General features: G+C 40.7%; 1 protein-coding gene across 1 annotated transcript in view; it reads left to right on the top strand.

Moving 5' to 3' along the window:
- The window catches only part of MGAT4B (alpha-1,3-mannosyl-glycoprotein 4-beta-N-acetylglucosaminyltransferase B), a 210,510-nt gene extending 201,521 nt beyond the window's left edge, over positions 1-8,989 (top strand). Inside the window, exons 13-15 of the mRNA XM_075210020.1 lie at positions 3,946-4,033; positions 5,210-5,322; positions 7,366-8,989. Coding sequence (XP_075066121.1) covers positions 3,946-4,033; positions 5,210-5,322; positions 7,366-7,389 — 225 coding nt within the window. The 3' untranslated portion in view covers positions 7,390-8,989. The remainder of the gene's footprint in view (positions 1-3,945; positions 4,034-5,209; positions 5,323-7,365) is intronic.
- Positions 8,990-15,284: the final 6,295 nt, after the last annotated feature.

Raw genomic sequence — 15,284 nt, 5'->3', positions numbered from 1 at the left:
AGATAAACTGCTTGTGCAGGCCAGCGACCTAGTAGTGTATAACGGAGATAAATCACTTGTGATGGCTAGTGGCACATTCATGTGTATGGAAAGTAGACTAGCTTGTGCGGGTTAACGACCTATTAGTGTATATTGGATATAGTACAAGTTGCGAGCTATTTGTGTGTACTGGACATTGTGCATTGTCCCACTTGTGCAGAGCTAGTGACCTGTACCTGTCTACTGGAGATGAATCACTTGGAGAAGTTCCCAAAACAGTATTGTATATTGAAGATATATTTTCAGGATAATACGCTCTGCACACCCGTGCACACAGAATCTAAGTCAGATCTGAGGCACAGAAGCCTCTCAATAAAACATACACCAATATTTCCGTTTGCTATCGTTTCCATTGTAAATCTCTGGTAGGTGAAGAAATGAATTGCCTGTCATTGCAGTTTACATGGCAGTATTTTTAAGTTAACTGCTTCCTGCGACGTGCTGGGGACGTATGAAGAATAGTAATAAAACAACACGCTAAGATATATCTTGTTTTGCAGAGGGCTGAAGATCTGTAATATACAGATAAATTGGCCTTTGTGTTACATTTCAGATGGATTTTATTTTTTTTGCTATACTCCATCAAGTTTAAACTGTTGTTCTGCTTCAGCAGATCCCTTCATAAATGAGGTGACAGTACCATCTAGTGGCATCAAAGGCTATGTTTTATGATATCACATATTACAATTTGGGTGCTGATTATTATCAATAGTCTGTATCTATAAAGTGACATTATACACACGTCTTGTTCTGCTGGTGGTGGGATCCCTGTGGGCCCTTCACCTGCACACAGTAGAGGAAGCTATATTGGTGACTTCAATAATAATTAGCAGGAACATCACCAATACATCAGTCAAAAATAGCAATGGTGTGCCATAAACTCTAGATCCCATACAGAGTATATTATGTCACTAGTCCCTAGCGGACTGAAAGCCTGAATATGATTCAGAACACATGGTTGCTTTCACTGTGTGTAGGTTATAGGTCAGTTATGGCTAACCTGTGGCACTCCAGCTGTTGTGAAACTACAAGTCCCAGCATGCTCTGCCAGCTATCAGCTAGTTATCTACTGGCAAAGCATTCTGGGGCTTGTAGTTTCACAACACCTGGAGTGCCACAGGTTAGCTATCACTGTTATAGGTCCTCTTTAACCTTTTTACTGCTAGTGGTCTGTGTCAAGATTGTTCCTCAGGAGGTCCCACAATGTTTTGGGCTTTTGTGCTGCATTTGTTTCACTGGAAATAGAAAAAAAAAATTATCCTATCTTTCCCCAAACAAATTTGAATTTGGGGGGTGATAGGGCTTGGTTTTGAGTACTGCGCTAAACAGGGATTACAATTGGATTTCTTTTTTATTTCATTTTTTTAAATGTGCTATGTAATGAGTCCACCCAGTATGGCAAAAATGGCAGGTCTTGTGGGGTGTTCCCAGTATGCAGTGATTAGTAGCTACCAAAAGAGGTCCAAGGAAGGACAACCGGTGAATTGGCAACCATTTCATGGGCGCCCAAGGCTTATTGATGCACGTGGGGAGCGAAGGCTAGCCCGTCTGGTCCAATCCTACAGAAGAGCGACTGTAGCACAAATGGTCGATAAAGTTATCTCGGCTTGCTGCGTAGCCACAGACTAGTAAGAGTGGCCATGCTCATCCCTGTCTACCACCACATGGGCCCTTGAGTGCCAGACCTGGACCATGGACAAGTGGAAGAAGGTGGACTGGTCTGATGAATCACTTTTTCTTTTACATCACGTGGACGGCCGGGTGCGTGTGTGTCATCTGCTAGCAGAATGCACTATGGATTGAAGCCAAGCCGGTGGAGGCAGTGTTGATGCTCTTTCCAATGATCTGCTGAGAAACATTGGGTCCACATACCACCTACCTAAACATTGTTCCCTGATGGCAGTGGCCTCTTTCAGCAGGATAATGCGCCTTTCCACACTGCAAAAATTGTTCAGGAATGGTTTGAGGAACATGACAAAGAGTTTAAGGTGTTGGGCTCCAAGATTATTTTGTTGTGTCACATAGTCATGCGGCATCCATGCTAGCAGGTGTATCATGACACCAGAATGGTTGGGACTCATTCAGCTAAATAATGTAGTCAGCAAAGCTTTGTTTATACGCTTGCCGTTATATTGCAGGGTCTAACGTGCACATACCCCAGTAATGGAAGCTTGGACACAGTTACTCAGAGCCGTAACTAGGGTGGTGCGGGCGGTGCCGTCGCCCAGGGCGCAAGCCCGAGGGGGGCGCAGCAGCCGCCCGCTACCTTACCTTCTGGCACAGAGTAAAAAAATAAACTAAAAAAAAAAATAAATTAAAAAAAATAATAATAATTTGTGGCCCCTCCCCCGACTCGCGGCACCCCCCCCCCCCCCCCGCGACTTGCGGGGAGGGGGGTGCCGCGAGTCGGGGGAGGGGGGGGGAGGTCGGATGCCGCGAGGGGGGGGGGGGGAGGTCGGATGCCGCGAGAGGGGGAAGGGGCTAGTGTGGTAGCTGGCTGACACATGACACATGACCCATGGGCTGCAGAGAGCGCGCGGCGCGGATGGAAGGTGAGTGTTATTAGTGTGTGTGTGTTTCAACCTGTACCTCCCATGGAAATACATGTACTGCAGAACTAGTGAGCTCACACATAGGATCAGATCATTTGTGATGATTCATTGCATATGCCAGTGTTACAATTATGTAGAATTATACACGTAGCAGTACTTCATGCTTCTTTGGGCCGTTTGCTGATTCCAGTAGGAAAATATATTTTTCACATTTACAAAGGGCTTTTGTAAATGATAATAGAGAAAATGTAAATGTTTATATTTCTGGACCAAAAAAGATGAATTGATTCAATTATGGGCCAGTATTTTGTGCCCAAACACCAGCCAAATTACAAGCAGATTAGAATTACAGACTAATCTAGTTGATAAAATGTCAAAATATTAAGACCATTCTGCATAAATTAGTAATTAAGCAATGGCAACAGCTAGTTTTTTTTAAAATCTCTACTTTCACATAACTGATTTGTTTAACTCTGTATAAAGTATAAACACTTCTATGAATGTAGTGAGGGAGGGAGGGGGGTCTTAATATAATGTTGGTAGGCTATTAATTTAATTGTGGAGTGCACGTGGCGGCTAATTATTGGGTGCTATTTTATTTGTGGGGTGATGGTGGGGCTATTTAATTTAATAGTGGGTCCTATGAATTTAAGATGGAGTAATTGGAATGCAGACAACCAGCAAATGAGCTAAAGACACCAGCAGCCACAAGTGGTGACAGTGACAAGAACAGGTAGGAGAGAGCAGGACAGTCTTCCAACTGTCCTGAATCTGGTGGGACAGTCCCAAATTTGGATGACTGTCTCGCTTAGAACAGTTGGGAGGTATGTCCCGCTTCACCGTGTACTGCTCTTGAAGGCAGAACTGTGCACCTAACAGTAGTGCACACTGTATTGCCTGTTTATTTGTCTAAAATGATAACCATGCTACATCATAGGAGCCCCCCTGCCTTAAGTGCCCCGGGCCCCCCAAAGCCTTAATCCAGCTCTGTATGTGAGGGGCCACTGTGTGTGTGTGTATTATGTGTATGTGAGGGGCCACTGTGTGTGTGAAGGGGGAGGCCCAAACCAATATCTTGCCTAGGGCCCCATGAGGTGTAAATCTGGCTCTGATAGATATATATATCATGCATTTGCAAATATGTGTAACAGAATTCTTTCAGTAAAGTTCTAGCCACACCCCCACATTAGGTTGGCCACACCCACTTGGCAAATGTCACTCCCACTTCGAAGGGGGGCGCCGGTGCCCTGTCTCGCCCAGGGCACCGAAATGTCTAGTTACGGCACTGCAGTTACTGAATTTTTCATCATGACTTTTTAAAGTTTTAATAATAGACTTTCTGCCTTTGTTTCAGAGCCTCCAGTCTGACAAAGAAGCTTTACAAGAAGGACGGGGTAAACCCTCTAAATACCACCGCACACCGGATGGGTACTTTCAGATCGGTGAGCTTAGTGATGCTGCTTTACATACCTCTATCAGAGGAATGTATTAATGACTGTCTGTCTGTGAATATGTAACCAAAGTTGTAAAGTGTCATTTTCTGTCGAAAACACAAGTTTCACTAAACAGGTTAAGATCATGTAATGTGATGCTCTCTTGTTACGTGCTGTACTGGTGTTATCGGCCTGTTGCCATCCAAAGTAGTTGGATGACAACAAGCCGATGTCAGTATAATCGATTAATTAGTTTCTGGCATGATCAAAAATCTAGTAAGCAGGTGGTGCTTTGTGCGCCAGCCTCATGGGATCCAGTACTTACCCGCATCTCCCTATACATGGCAGGTGGTGTAACCTCCAGGTTCCAGTAACGATGGTGCCAATGCACTCTCAGCGCAAGATTCAGCGCTTGTGGGACAGGAAATAAGAGTGTGCACAGGCTGTAGGCAAACACACTGTGTAAGCACCCTCTTCAAGGTGGCTGGAATATGCCAGCCCATATATTTGTAGCCTTAACTGCACAATTTTTACAAAGTGTACATAAACGGGGGTCCAAACTGCACAGATCTGGCGATCCACACTCAAAACTAGCGGTCAGATTGAATGGGAGTGCGGTAGTACAATCTGCAAATGACTACTCATACAGGTCACCAGTAGTGACCGCCCCCTGGAATGTCTGGACATGTGTGATCAGTGTTACAACATGCCTCTGACACTTTAGTATGACTCAGAAGAGAACATGTGGATATCGTGCTACACAAACATGTCTAGCCATTACCAAAAAGAGGTTTTGAAAAGATAAAGAAAAGCTGAAGCATATTAATTCACAAATGAAAAATATTATAATGTATTTCAGAAATACAAATGATGTTTCTTATCGCTGTCATTAGCTGGAAATGAATCTGCAGTAATCAAGCTAAAAGATTATTCTCAATTAAAAATACTGAAAGTGAAACTAATCATTTGCTATTTCTTTCCCGCTCTTTAGAATTATTAGCAATCCAATAAGGACTCAGATTAACTAATGTGTAATTATGAAATAAGCTTTTACGCTATTTTTAAGCACGGTTTATTAGTAGCAGGAAATAAAGTAGCCAGTAATAATTTTACACGCTGTATATACTGGTGACCGTTAGTCTCCCAGACTTCATTTATTTTATTTGGTTGATGTGTCTTAATTAGGCTCATTTAACAAGGGCATAGCAGAAGGAGAAGTGGATTCTTCATTTGGACCACTAGAGGCACTACGTCTATCCATTCAAACAGATTCTCCGGTGTGGGTCATTTTGAGTGAGGTACGTGGCATTGGGACTGGGGATATGTTTATGTGTATGGTATGTATATTAATAACGCTTGTTACAGCTTTATGAGTAAACTGATAAAAAAAAAATGATGAATGCTACTGGAGTTAGTGGACATTTAGTATCAAAATAAAGTACATTGAAAAGTCTTAAAATATATATATATATATATATATATATATATATATATATATATATATATATATTTTCCTGAAGTTGAATTACTTAATACAGTGTTAATAGCTCTGAAAGTTGTTTTCTTTGTCTGTATAATGTGTGATACAATAGCTAGCACTTCTGCACACTTATGGCCTGATGCTGTGGAGCATAACATTACTTACCGCTGCACATGCCCACAACGAGGGTGAACACATATGCAGGAACCAATGCGGCTCACATCTGGCACCTGTGACTCCTTATTCCTGGAGAGGCAGAACGGGGGAGGGACAAGGCGTGCACACACAGCTTGAGTACAGTAAGGGCGTTTTCAAGCAAATACGGTTCTCAGTAGCTATATCCTATGCGGGTGCCTCAGGGCTGGTGTAGGGTTTTAAAAGGAGAACAAATTTAATTTAAAAAATAGTGTTGCCGGCACTAGAGCCTAAGCTGGTAACGGCAAAATCAGAAGGACATGCAGCATTCCTTCCCCAACCCCTTCCCCAAATAAAAAAAGCAACCCACTACCAGCACACGGTGATAGCAGGCTGGGCTATACTATACCATAGTAGGGAAACCTGCAGCATGGGGTACCACTGCCATAATGCCACCAGCCTAGCCACTTTAGCACCGGGCTAGATTTCCCCAAGGGAGACAATAGCATTAAAAATGCAGGACTACGACTCTTCCTACAACCCTGATGCAGTGGGTGTAGGGTAATAATTTTGTTGAAACACTGTTTAAAATATTTCCTGCTGGTGCAATACTGTTCACAGAAAGCCCTGGCAGCTGTAAACTGGATGAATATGCTGGCACTTGTAGATTACCCATGGCTGCTAGACCATGCTAGGGCTTTGCTTGATCAGAACATGGGAAGGCCGCTCTGTGTTGGTTAGTAATGGTGAGACTCTACATGGTGTCTCGCCACTATCCGCAATGATTGTAGTATCTGTTGCATCCATGCTTACTGCCAAGAGTGACCTGATGTATGTGCAGGGCTTGTGTTGGGAGACAGTCATCTACACAGACAGATATCAGATCCAGACATCAAGGAGAAAAACATCAATTTAGACGCTTTATTTCCTGCAATATCTGTTACTAGACACCAAAATATACTTAAAAGCATAATACTACTAATATGTATTCACCCACCTCCTATTAGGCATCTCACTCTAAGCCAGTGACTAAAAAGTTGCTTATATGAACAGAAAAGCTTAACAACACTGTCAACATGAACTTTTTAATTTTAAAGCATTTCCTTTACATAGAACTCCCACTCCATAGTCTGTCCATTCCCCATAGCCTTAAACTTATAGCTTACCCTACGTATAATATATATACTAGATGAAGTACCCAGTGTCGTCCAGGTTTAAATCTTCACGTTATTAAATTATCAATGAGTTGTACGTAATTGTCAACCTTTTAAAAATAATTAGCAGCTCTTCCAACACACCCATGAGGTGGCTGCCCAGTGTCGTTTTTGTTTTTATATTAAATGTCATACAAATCCATCCAGTGGAAGACCCAGAACAGGCTCCCCGGGTCAAAGTTCTGGCCAGCAAACACCAACAGGAGGTCCGACGTGACCTTAACACCCCCCCTAAAAACAGCCCAGGATCCAACTTGAACCCCTTCACCTTGGTTTCATCCCAGTGTGTGTGTGTGGGACCATCTCTACCTTCTGATTCAGTAATCCATTACACATAACCTGCCTATTATATTATGCACCTGTTGTACATTGCTACATAATATGTTCTTGCATTAGAAACTCTAGAAACCTATAATAATTATAATAGCAGGGTGTTAATTTGGTCTTTTGTTACTGACCTCATATCTTTATTTTTTTTCAAAATTTTTTTCCCCATTCATTCCATTAAACAGATATTTATTAAAAAAGCGGACTGATGTCTTTTGGACCAAGTTGTCAATAAACTGAGCTCTATGACTCCTCCAGCTGCTCTGCCTTCGTTCCTCTCCTGTAGTTCTGCTATTACGGGAGCCCTGCGCAAGGTCAGTATTGGACAGAAGCAGAACATTTTCCACATTGCCCCAAGTGCAGCTGGAGAAGAGCTGGTGCGGTTCCCTGCCATTCAGGATTGCCAGAAGGCTGTGCTGCTCATGGAGAAGCAGCCTACTTCTCCTAAGCCACTTGTCACCACCACCTACACCAACTATGATGATGATCCTGGTGGAAACATTTTCTCAGTGAACTAAATATACCCTGTCGATGGCCCACTTTTGCCCGCTCCTTGGGGGCGGATCCTCTATAGCAGTCGTCCTATGTGGAAAGCACAATAGTAGTAAACAATGGACACCAAAGCATTGTTTTCTGCATTGGATTTGTTACATGTAGAAGTGTTTCATGTGCAGATGGATTGAAGGGGGGTGTACATGTATACAAGATCATGCCTAATTCTTAGTTACCAACTCCTTCAGTGGTGTCTGGCTCGAGTGCTGTTCGGGCACTTTCAGCGCTGAAGTAGTTAAAAAGGCCTTTTATTTGTGTTATACTCGCTGTGATCAAGTTAGACTACTCTTGTTTTTATTTTGTTGTTTTTTTTTTTTGGTTTTTTTTATAGAATCATGCGGTCACTTAAATAATACATTTTCCATCTCTACGCAGTTTAAAAATTCAGAAAAAAATATCAATTATTCCTCCACAGTCTGAAGGGGTTTATTTTATTTTTTTTCCTTTTAAATGGGTTTGTATGGCTGCAGTGGGGCGGTTAATGCCGTATTACGATCCTTATCCAATTTGTGTTTCAACCTGAGCAGGAGATGACGCATTTTAGCGATGCACAAAGTCCTGCGTGTCCTGGCCAGTCGGGAGGTCATTTTACAATGTGCAATAGCAGCACATTGTATAACGTACCTGCTTTTTAAAGGACACCAATGCACATATAAAGTCTGCGTTAGATGAAAGAGGACTTTTTTACATACACAAACAGTTTTGTTTGTTTTCTGCAAAAAAAAAAAAAAAATCCCCATATATTTATTTACAAGGAATTCTCCAGTTTTACAGTCTAATACGCCTCGGTCATGCCAATTACGTGCTACATTATGTACCGAGAGTGCCTACAAATATCTCAGCAGCTCTCAGAGGCCAAAAACATATCGTCACTTAATGAGAGGAACCTAGATACTTATTTATTGAGTCCTACGAAAACAAACAAACACCGCTGTGGTATTTGGCAAAAAATTCCTCTTTCACCAGTTTTTATTTTGTTTGTTTGTTTTTCTGCCATTATTGTATTGCAGAATCTTTTCCTGCTCTTGAGTAAATGTTTCTGTATATTTTGATCTGTTATTGTGGATTTTCAGGAGCCGCCTTTTCTGGAAATGTTTCCAAATTATACTTCGGAACTATTTAAAAAAAAATCGCCATAAACTCCCACTTCCTCTGTTATATACACTGGGAAATGTTTAAAAATAATGTTGTCATTTGTATTTTATATTGATTTCTCAAATACATCTCTATGAAAAATTAAAATAATATTGTGCACTGTTACTGTCTGGATTATAGTTACTTGTATAGGTTTGGTTTTTTTCTTGCTTGCTTGGAAACAAGAACGTTTGGAGCACATCAGAGCACATAAAATATGGGAGGTAAATTACTTTCGGATAACCTGACTCTGGACATGATGTCATTAATTTCTGGTAAGTTGATAGACCTCATTCTCACAAAGGTTGGTTCATATCCAAAAATGACTGCCCCCAATGTGTGCAGACTGTGCGTTTACTTTCAGAATCCACAAATGTGAAAAATATCAAATTATAAGGCGTATGCTTTTTATGTCTATTGAATATAAATATAAAACTTGCTGCAGGAAGACAGTGTTCCAGAAAATTAAATTAATTTGGCTGAAAATTACTCTAATGCGGTTTAGTCGTTTTATGTAGTCGGCTCATGCGGTTTTCCTAAAAGCGACTGAAAAAAAACCCCAAAGAATCACAATGCATTTGATAGTAATATACATGTGACTTATCGCCACTAAGTGACATTTTTTTTATTCAATAGTAGTAATACAAAAGTATAAAAAACACACTTCCTGCTGTACCAAGGATTTTATTATTATTTTTAAGTAATAATAATAATATCGTCATCTTGATATTATCGGGTTAATTTTGTTTGCCAGCAGCCAAATTAACCTATCAGTATCTGAGTTTCTCTTTTTGTTTTTGCTGTGAACCCCTGTGTTATTGTTAGTACATTTTATTTATACAACGCCAACATATTACACAGTGCTCTTCGGAGGGAACGTTTAATCATTCTCATCAGTCCTTGCCCCAGCGTAGCTTACGGTCTAAAATCTATCACACAAACAATAACTTTCCAGTACGGATTTGGACTGTGGAAGGAAACCATAGCACCCATTGGCAGCTGAGGGGGTGATCGATAGATGACCTATGGCAGCAGTTTTAATAGTTAGTTACAACTAGAGATAATCCGACAATGCTGAGTTCTACCGGAAAAGCGTTCCAAGATAAAAATGTAATGTGACAGAATCTTGCGATTTTTGCCCCTTGCAATGTGTATATACCACGATCTCTTTATGATGGGCGTTGTTTGATGTTGGGGAAGCATTTGTATCTGCAGCAGACAGCAGTGCAGCCAGCAACTTTAATATTAATAAATAAATAGGAAATATTCTGTTATTGGGAATCACAGTGCTAATAATGAAATAGTAGATATTTCCCCCTTTCTGCAAGACAGGATACAGAAGAGGGGTTTACTGTACACAAGGAAAAGGGCATAGAGAGTGGTGACCATTAGTTGCGCTGGTTTTTTTCTCTTATAGTGTTTTTCAGACAGCCTATAATGTTAAACCTTAAAAATTAAATAATGCACGTCTAGTTATTGCAGCAGCAAAACATAAGTTAAGCAAACCTCTGTGTAAAATAAATGTCACATTGATATTACATTTGTGTCAAATATTGTGTGTCCACGCAAGCAGCAAAAGTGAGTGGGGGAACAACATGTAGAGAAAGTGCTCAGTGGAACACAAACATAGCCAGGGCAAAACTCTAGCTAAAATGTGCAATAAATCTGACAAAAGTATACATACATTTTTTTTTTTTTCAAAGGCTGCAGAAAGGAATTAGTGATTCATCTGTATGGTTTGGTTATTGGGTATGGTTATGCAAGCACAGGCAATAACACAACGCTTGGTTGTGGTCCTACCTGAAGAAGGTATCTTAGAAAAGGGGCACCTGAAGTGGAACCACCATGAAACATTGGTGTACTTTTCTGTACTTGCATCAATAAACAGTACCCCACATGGTAATGATTCACTAACTAATATTGAATAGAGCCCCAAGAACATGCGAGACAATCAACAACTACCAGCGACCACCTAAAATAACCACTGCTGCACAACCAAGCAGGTGCACACCAAGGTAAGCGCACAACAGCACCACACAGCAACAGACACACCACACCGACATCTCCTTCTACAATGCGCCACGGAAACCTCCATCTAATCATCCACTGCACCGGAACCCTTGTAACCTCAGTAAGGGAGCAACCACAGGTGCAGACGTCCAGTGGTGCCCATCGCTGTTCCATAAGACTTATTTGTTCTATGGATATTACTTAGTTACTTTCACATAGTTTGTGCTTCTGGTGTACATTCATGATCGCTAGTAACTTACTCCTTCTACATTTCCAGCTGGCCAATTCACTGCAGCTCATAATGGTGGTAATTGTGAGGTGATCTCTATAAAACAGACTGTTAATCCATGTAAGTGATATAATACTAATACTGTAGGAAGGAATAAAAAGCTCAAATACATGATCTTGAGTTTTTGCCAGTGGTGTCAAATTTGAGGTGAAATCGAAAAAGAAAACACAAGCCTGGCTTTACCACAGTCAGCACTAAATGATGATGGTTCTGGAAACAAATGCCATAGCACTGGGTGCTTCACTCATTTCTATGTACAAGGACCATGGTGAACAATGAAGGGAAGGTTAGATTTCTCACTTTCCTTTTTACTCCTCTGTGACAACAATGGGAGAACTAGAAAATTTTCCAGCCACAGTGCCACCTAATGGCTGCTGTTTGAATTGTTACGCAAGAACAGATAACAGAAATGTCAGATTTTTCTCTTAATATAGCTTTAAAAATGACTTTTGTTCATTATTATCATTTGCACCAAATTTAATTCTAAAAGGGAGTAGTAGTATCTAACAGAGAGAGAAAGAAATTGGGTGTCCATGTGACCGGCTCCTGGAAGGAAGTTGGCAAATTCTTCCACAATGATAACAGCACCAAGCCCCAAATAGTTAAAATGTCTGTTTTAGAACATGGAATTCATCTAACAAACAGAAGAGTCCAATCACTGCCTAGAATTCAAAGAAAGCTCCCACTTGAATTACACTCCTTTGCTTAGAATTGTTCAATCTACTAGTATGCGCCATATATTGTCTCTGGTTTTTTTGTTTGTATTGTTTTTCCTGGGTCCATCTGCACCTGATTCTTCAAAGTTGTTTTATATCCTTCTATTACATATTTACATATGCAGGGAAACTGATATCTGTAATTGTTGATTTTCTACACCTAGTACAATGACTGGAGATTAGCCACAGTCCTTGGTGATGGCGGATGCACGGCATGCAGTGATTATATATATATATATATATATATATATATATATATATATATATACACACATATATTACACTCAGTAGCCACTTTACTAGGTACATCTTTTTAGTACTTTGTTATGCCCCCATTACCACCAGAACAGCCTGAATTTTCCATGGCTTGGATTCAACAAGGTGCTGGAAACATTCTTTTGAGATTCTGGTCCATGTTGACATGATAACATCACGCAGTTGCTGCTGGTTTGTTGAATGCACATTCATGCTGCAAATCTCCTGTTCTACATCCCAAAGGTGCTTTATAGGATTGAGATCTGGTGACACTGGAGGCCAGTGGAGTACACAGAGCTCATTGTCATGTTGGTAGAGCCAACTTGAGGTTTGGTTTGTGACATGGTAGAATTATCCTGCTGGAATTAGCCATTACAAGATGGCACAGTGGTTAGCATTTCTGCCTCAGAGTTGGGGTAATGAGCTTGATTCCTGACAAGGGCCTTATCTGTGAGAAGTTTGTATGTACTCCCCGTGTTTGTGTGGGTTTCCTCCAAGAGGTCCGATTTCCTCCCACATTTCAGAATCATATTGGTAGCTTAACTGGCTGCTGACAAAATGAACTCTGATATGTGCTAGGGAAGTGAGACCCTGAGCTCCAATGGGGCAGGGACTGACTGATATGAATGACAATATGAAATGGCAGTATATAAATAAATGATGACGATAATGGGTAGACTGTGGCCATAAAGGGATGCAAATTTTCAGCAACAATAGGCTGTGGCATCTAAAAAATATATATATATATCTGAGCAAGGATGGGTTCAATAAATAGGGAAACGTTGTATTTGTTGAGCTACTGCACCAGACTCTGTTTGAGTGATTACACTGGAGGGACTACAGGTGGTGCTGTTCCCTAATGCGTTACTGTGCTGTCTCTCTGTGTTAAAGTAATGTATTCTGTTACTAATAATGTTTTTGTTTTTTCTCCCTTTGGTTTCACATGCCTCATGTGTTATCAGTATGAGATCAGATAACTATATGGTTTAATAGAAATGTTATTCCACAAAGCACTTCCAAGTGTGCGTTTATTGAATGAATGAAGATGCATAACCTCCAACAGTACATTTATAGTCCCTGCTCTGTCTCCCATCTCTCTAACCTCCATAGTGATCAACAGTATCTGTCTCTCCACCATGGCCCCATCAAAAAAAAATAGAACAGAGCAGAAATAAAAAAGGACGAGTGCACATGTCCTTAGGCACTTCATTGCATGTATACTATGCAGTAATGGTGCACCCATAATCATTTACATCCATCCATTATCATGTGCAAAATCTCTATGTTGCATAGACCCATCCAGGACAGTTATAAATAGGTGAACTGTCAACAAATAGACCTGACATCATAGCAATGCTTGGAAACTTGCTCTGGTCCATAATAGTGAGCAGATCATGCTTGTTCTGCAGAGATGAACTTACCTGTTTATGAATTATGCAGTGTGGCTTTATTTGAAAAGAAGGAACAAATATTGTATTGCATATAAAAGCAGAACATCTCAAAAGTGTATTTTACGCAAATGAAGGAGCAAAATGAATGTATTTAAGGATAAAAGGGAGAAAAAGCTCATGTATACAATTATATAATCTCCCAATTTCCTCCTACATACTTTATTTTTTGTGCGATATACACTATATGGACAAAAGTATTTGTAAAATCAAGCACCTAACTGTGTAGTCTCCATTTGCAAACATTTGTGATACAAAATGGGTTGTTCTGAAGAGTTCAGTGACTTCAAGCCTGGTGCTGTGATAGGATGTCACCTTTGCAATAAAACTGTTCGTGAAATTTCATCCCTGCTGGATATTGCACGGTCATCTGTAAGTGATGATATTAGAAAGTGGAAGCGTTTAGGAAGAACAGGAAATCAGCCATGAAGTGGGGGGGTCAACGACTGCTAAGGCGCATGGTGCATACATGCTGCTGATTCCATAGCTGAAGTGTTCCAAACGTCCACTGGCATTAATGGAAGCACAAAAACTGTGCATCGGAAGCTTAATGGAATTGGTTTCCATAGCCAGGCATCTGCAGGCAAGCCTCACATCACCAAGACCAATGGCAAGCGTCGGATGGAGTGATGTAAAGCATGTAGACACTGGACTGGGTAGCAGTGCAAACGTGTTCTGTGGAGTGACGAATCGCTCTTCTCTATTTGGCAGTCAGATAGGCGAGTCTGGGTTTGGCGGATGCCGGAAGAACGTTGCCTGTCTGACTGCATTATGCCAACTGTGAAGTTTGGTAGAGGGGGGATAATTGTATGGGGCTGTTTTCAGGGTTTGGGCTAGGTCCTTTATCTCCAGTGAAGGGCAATCTGAATGCTTCTGCATACCAAGTCTTTTTGGACAATGCAGTGCTTCCAACTTTGTGGCAACATTTAGGGGAAGGCCCTTTTCTTTTCCAACATGAATAGAAAGCAAGGACTACAAAGACATAGTTTGAATTCAGTATTGGAGAACTTGACTGTCCCACACAGAGCCCTGACCTCAACCCCATCGAACACCTTTGGGATGAACTGGAATGGAGATTGCGAGCCAGGCCTTCTCTTCCAACATCAGTGCCAGACTTCCTAAATACTCTACAGAATGAATGGGCACAAATTCCCACAGAAACACTCCAACATCTTGTGGAAAGTCTTCCAAGAAGAGTGTAAGTTGTTATCACTGCAAAAGGGGGACCAACTCCGTATTAAAGTGTATGTATTTGAATACATTGTCATTACAGTCCCTGTTGGTGTTTCGGTCAAGCGTCCGAATTCTTTTGTCCATATAGTGTGTGTGTGTGTGTGTGTATATAGATATATATGTATATATAGATTATACATGTCTAAGGGTTATATTCATACAAAGCAGCATAACATCTAGTTGAAATACCATTAATATCAGGTTCAAATAAGGCAACTCATAAAGGTCACATATATGACAATTGAAAGGTATTGATCGCATTCGTCAAGAGAGCCTGAAATGTCAAATTCTTCTGGTGTAGATTTGTGCAATGCATTTTACAATGTGAATCACTAAATAGAATGTACATCTTATTTTGGGATTTATCAAGTATATCTGAGTACTCCTAAGAAGTTGTCTTGATACAATAAATAAACAAAAACAAGTTGTAGTGTTTGTTACAGAAGTACCTCCCTCCTAACGTGACT

The sequence above is a fragment of the Mixophyes fleayi genome, chromosome 4 (genome assembly GCF_038048845.1).
Source record: "Mixophyes fleayi isolate aMixFle1 chromosome 4, aMixFle1.hap1, whole genome shotgun sequence".
Classification (NCBI taxonomy): Eukaryota; Metazoa; Chordata; class Amphibia; order Anura; family Limnodynastidae; genus Mixophyes; species Mixophyes fleayi.
Note: the sequence above shows the minus strand (reverse complement) of the source record. Positions and strands in the feature narration are given on the sequence as shown.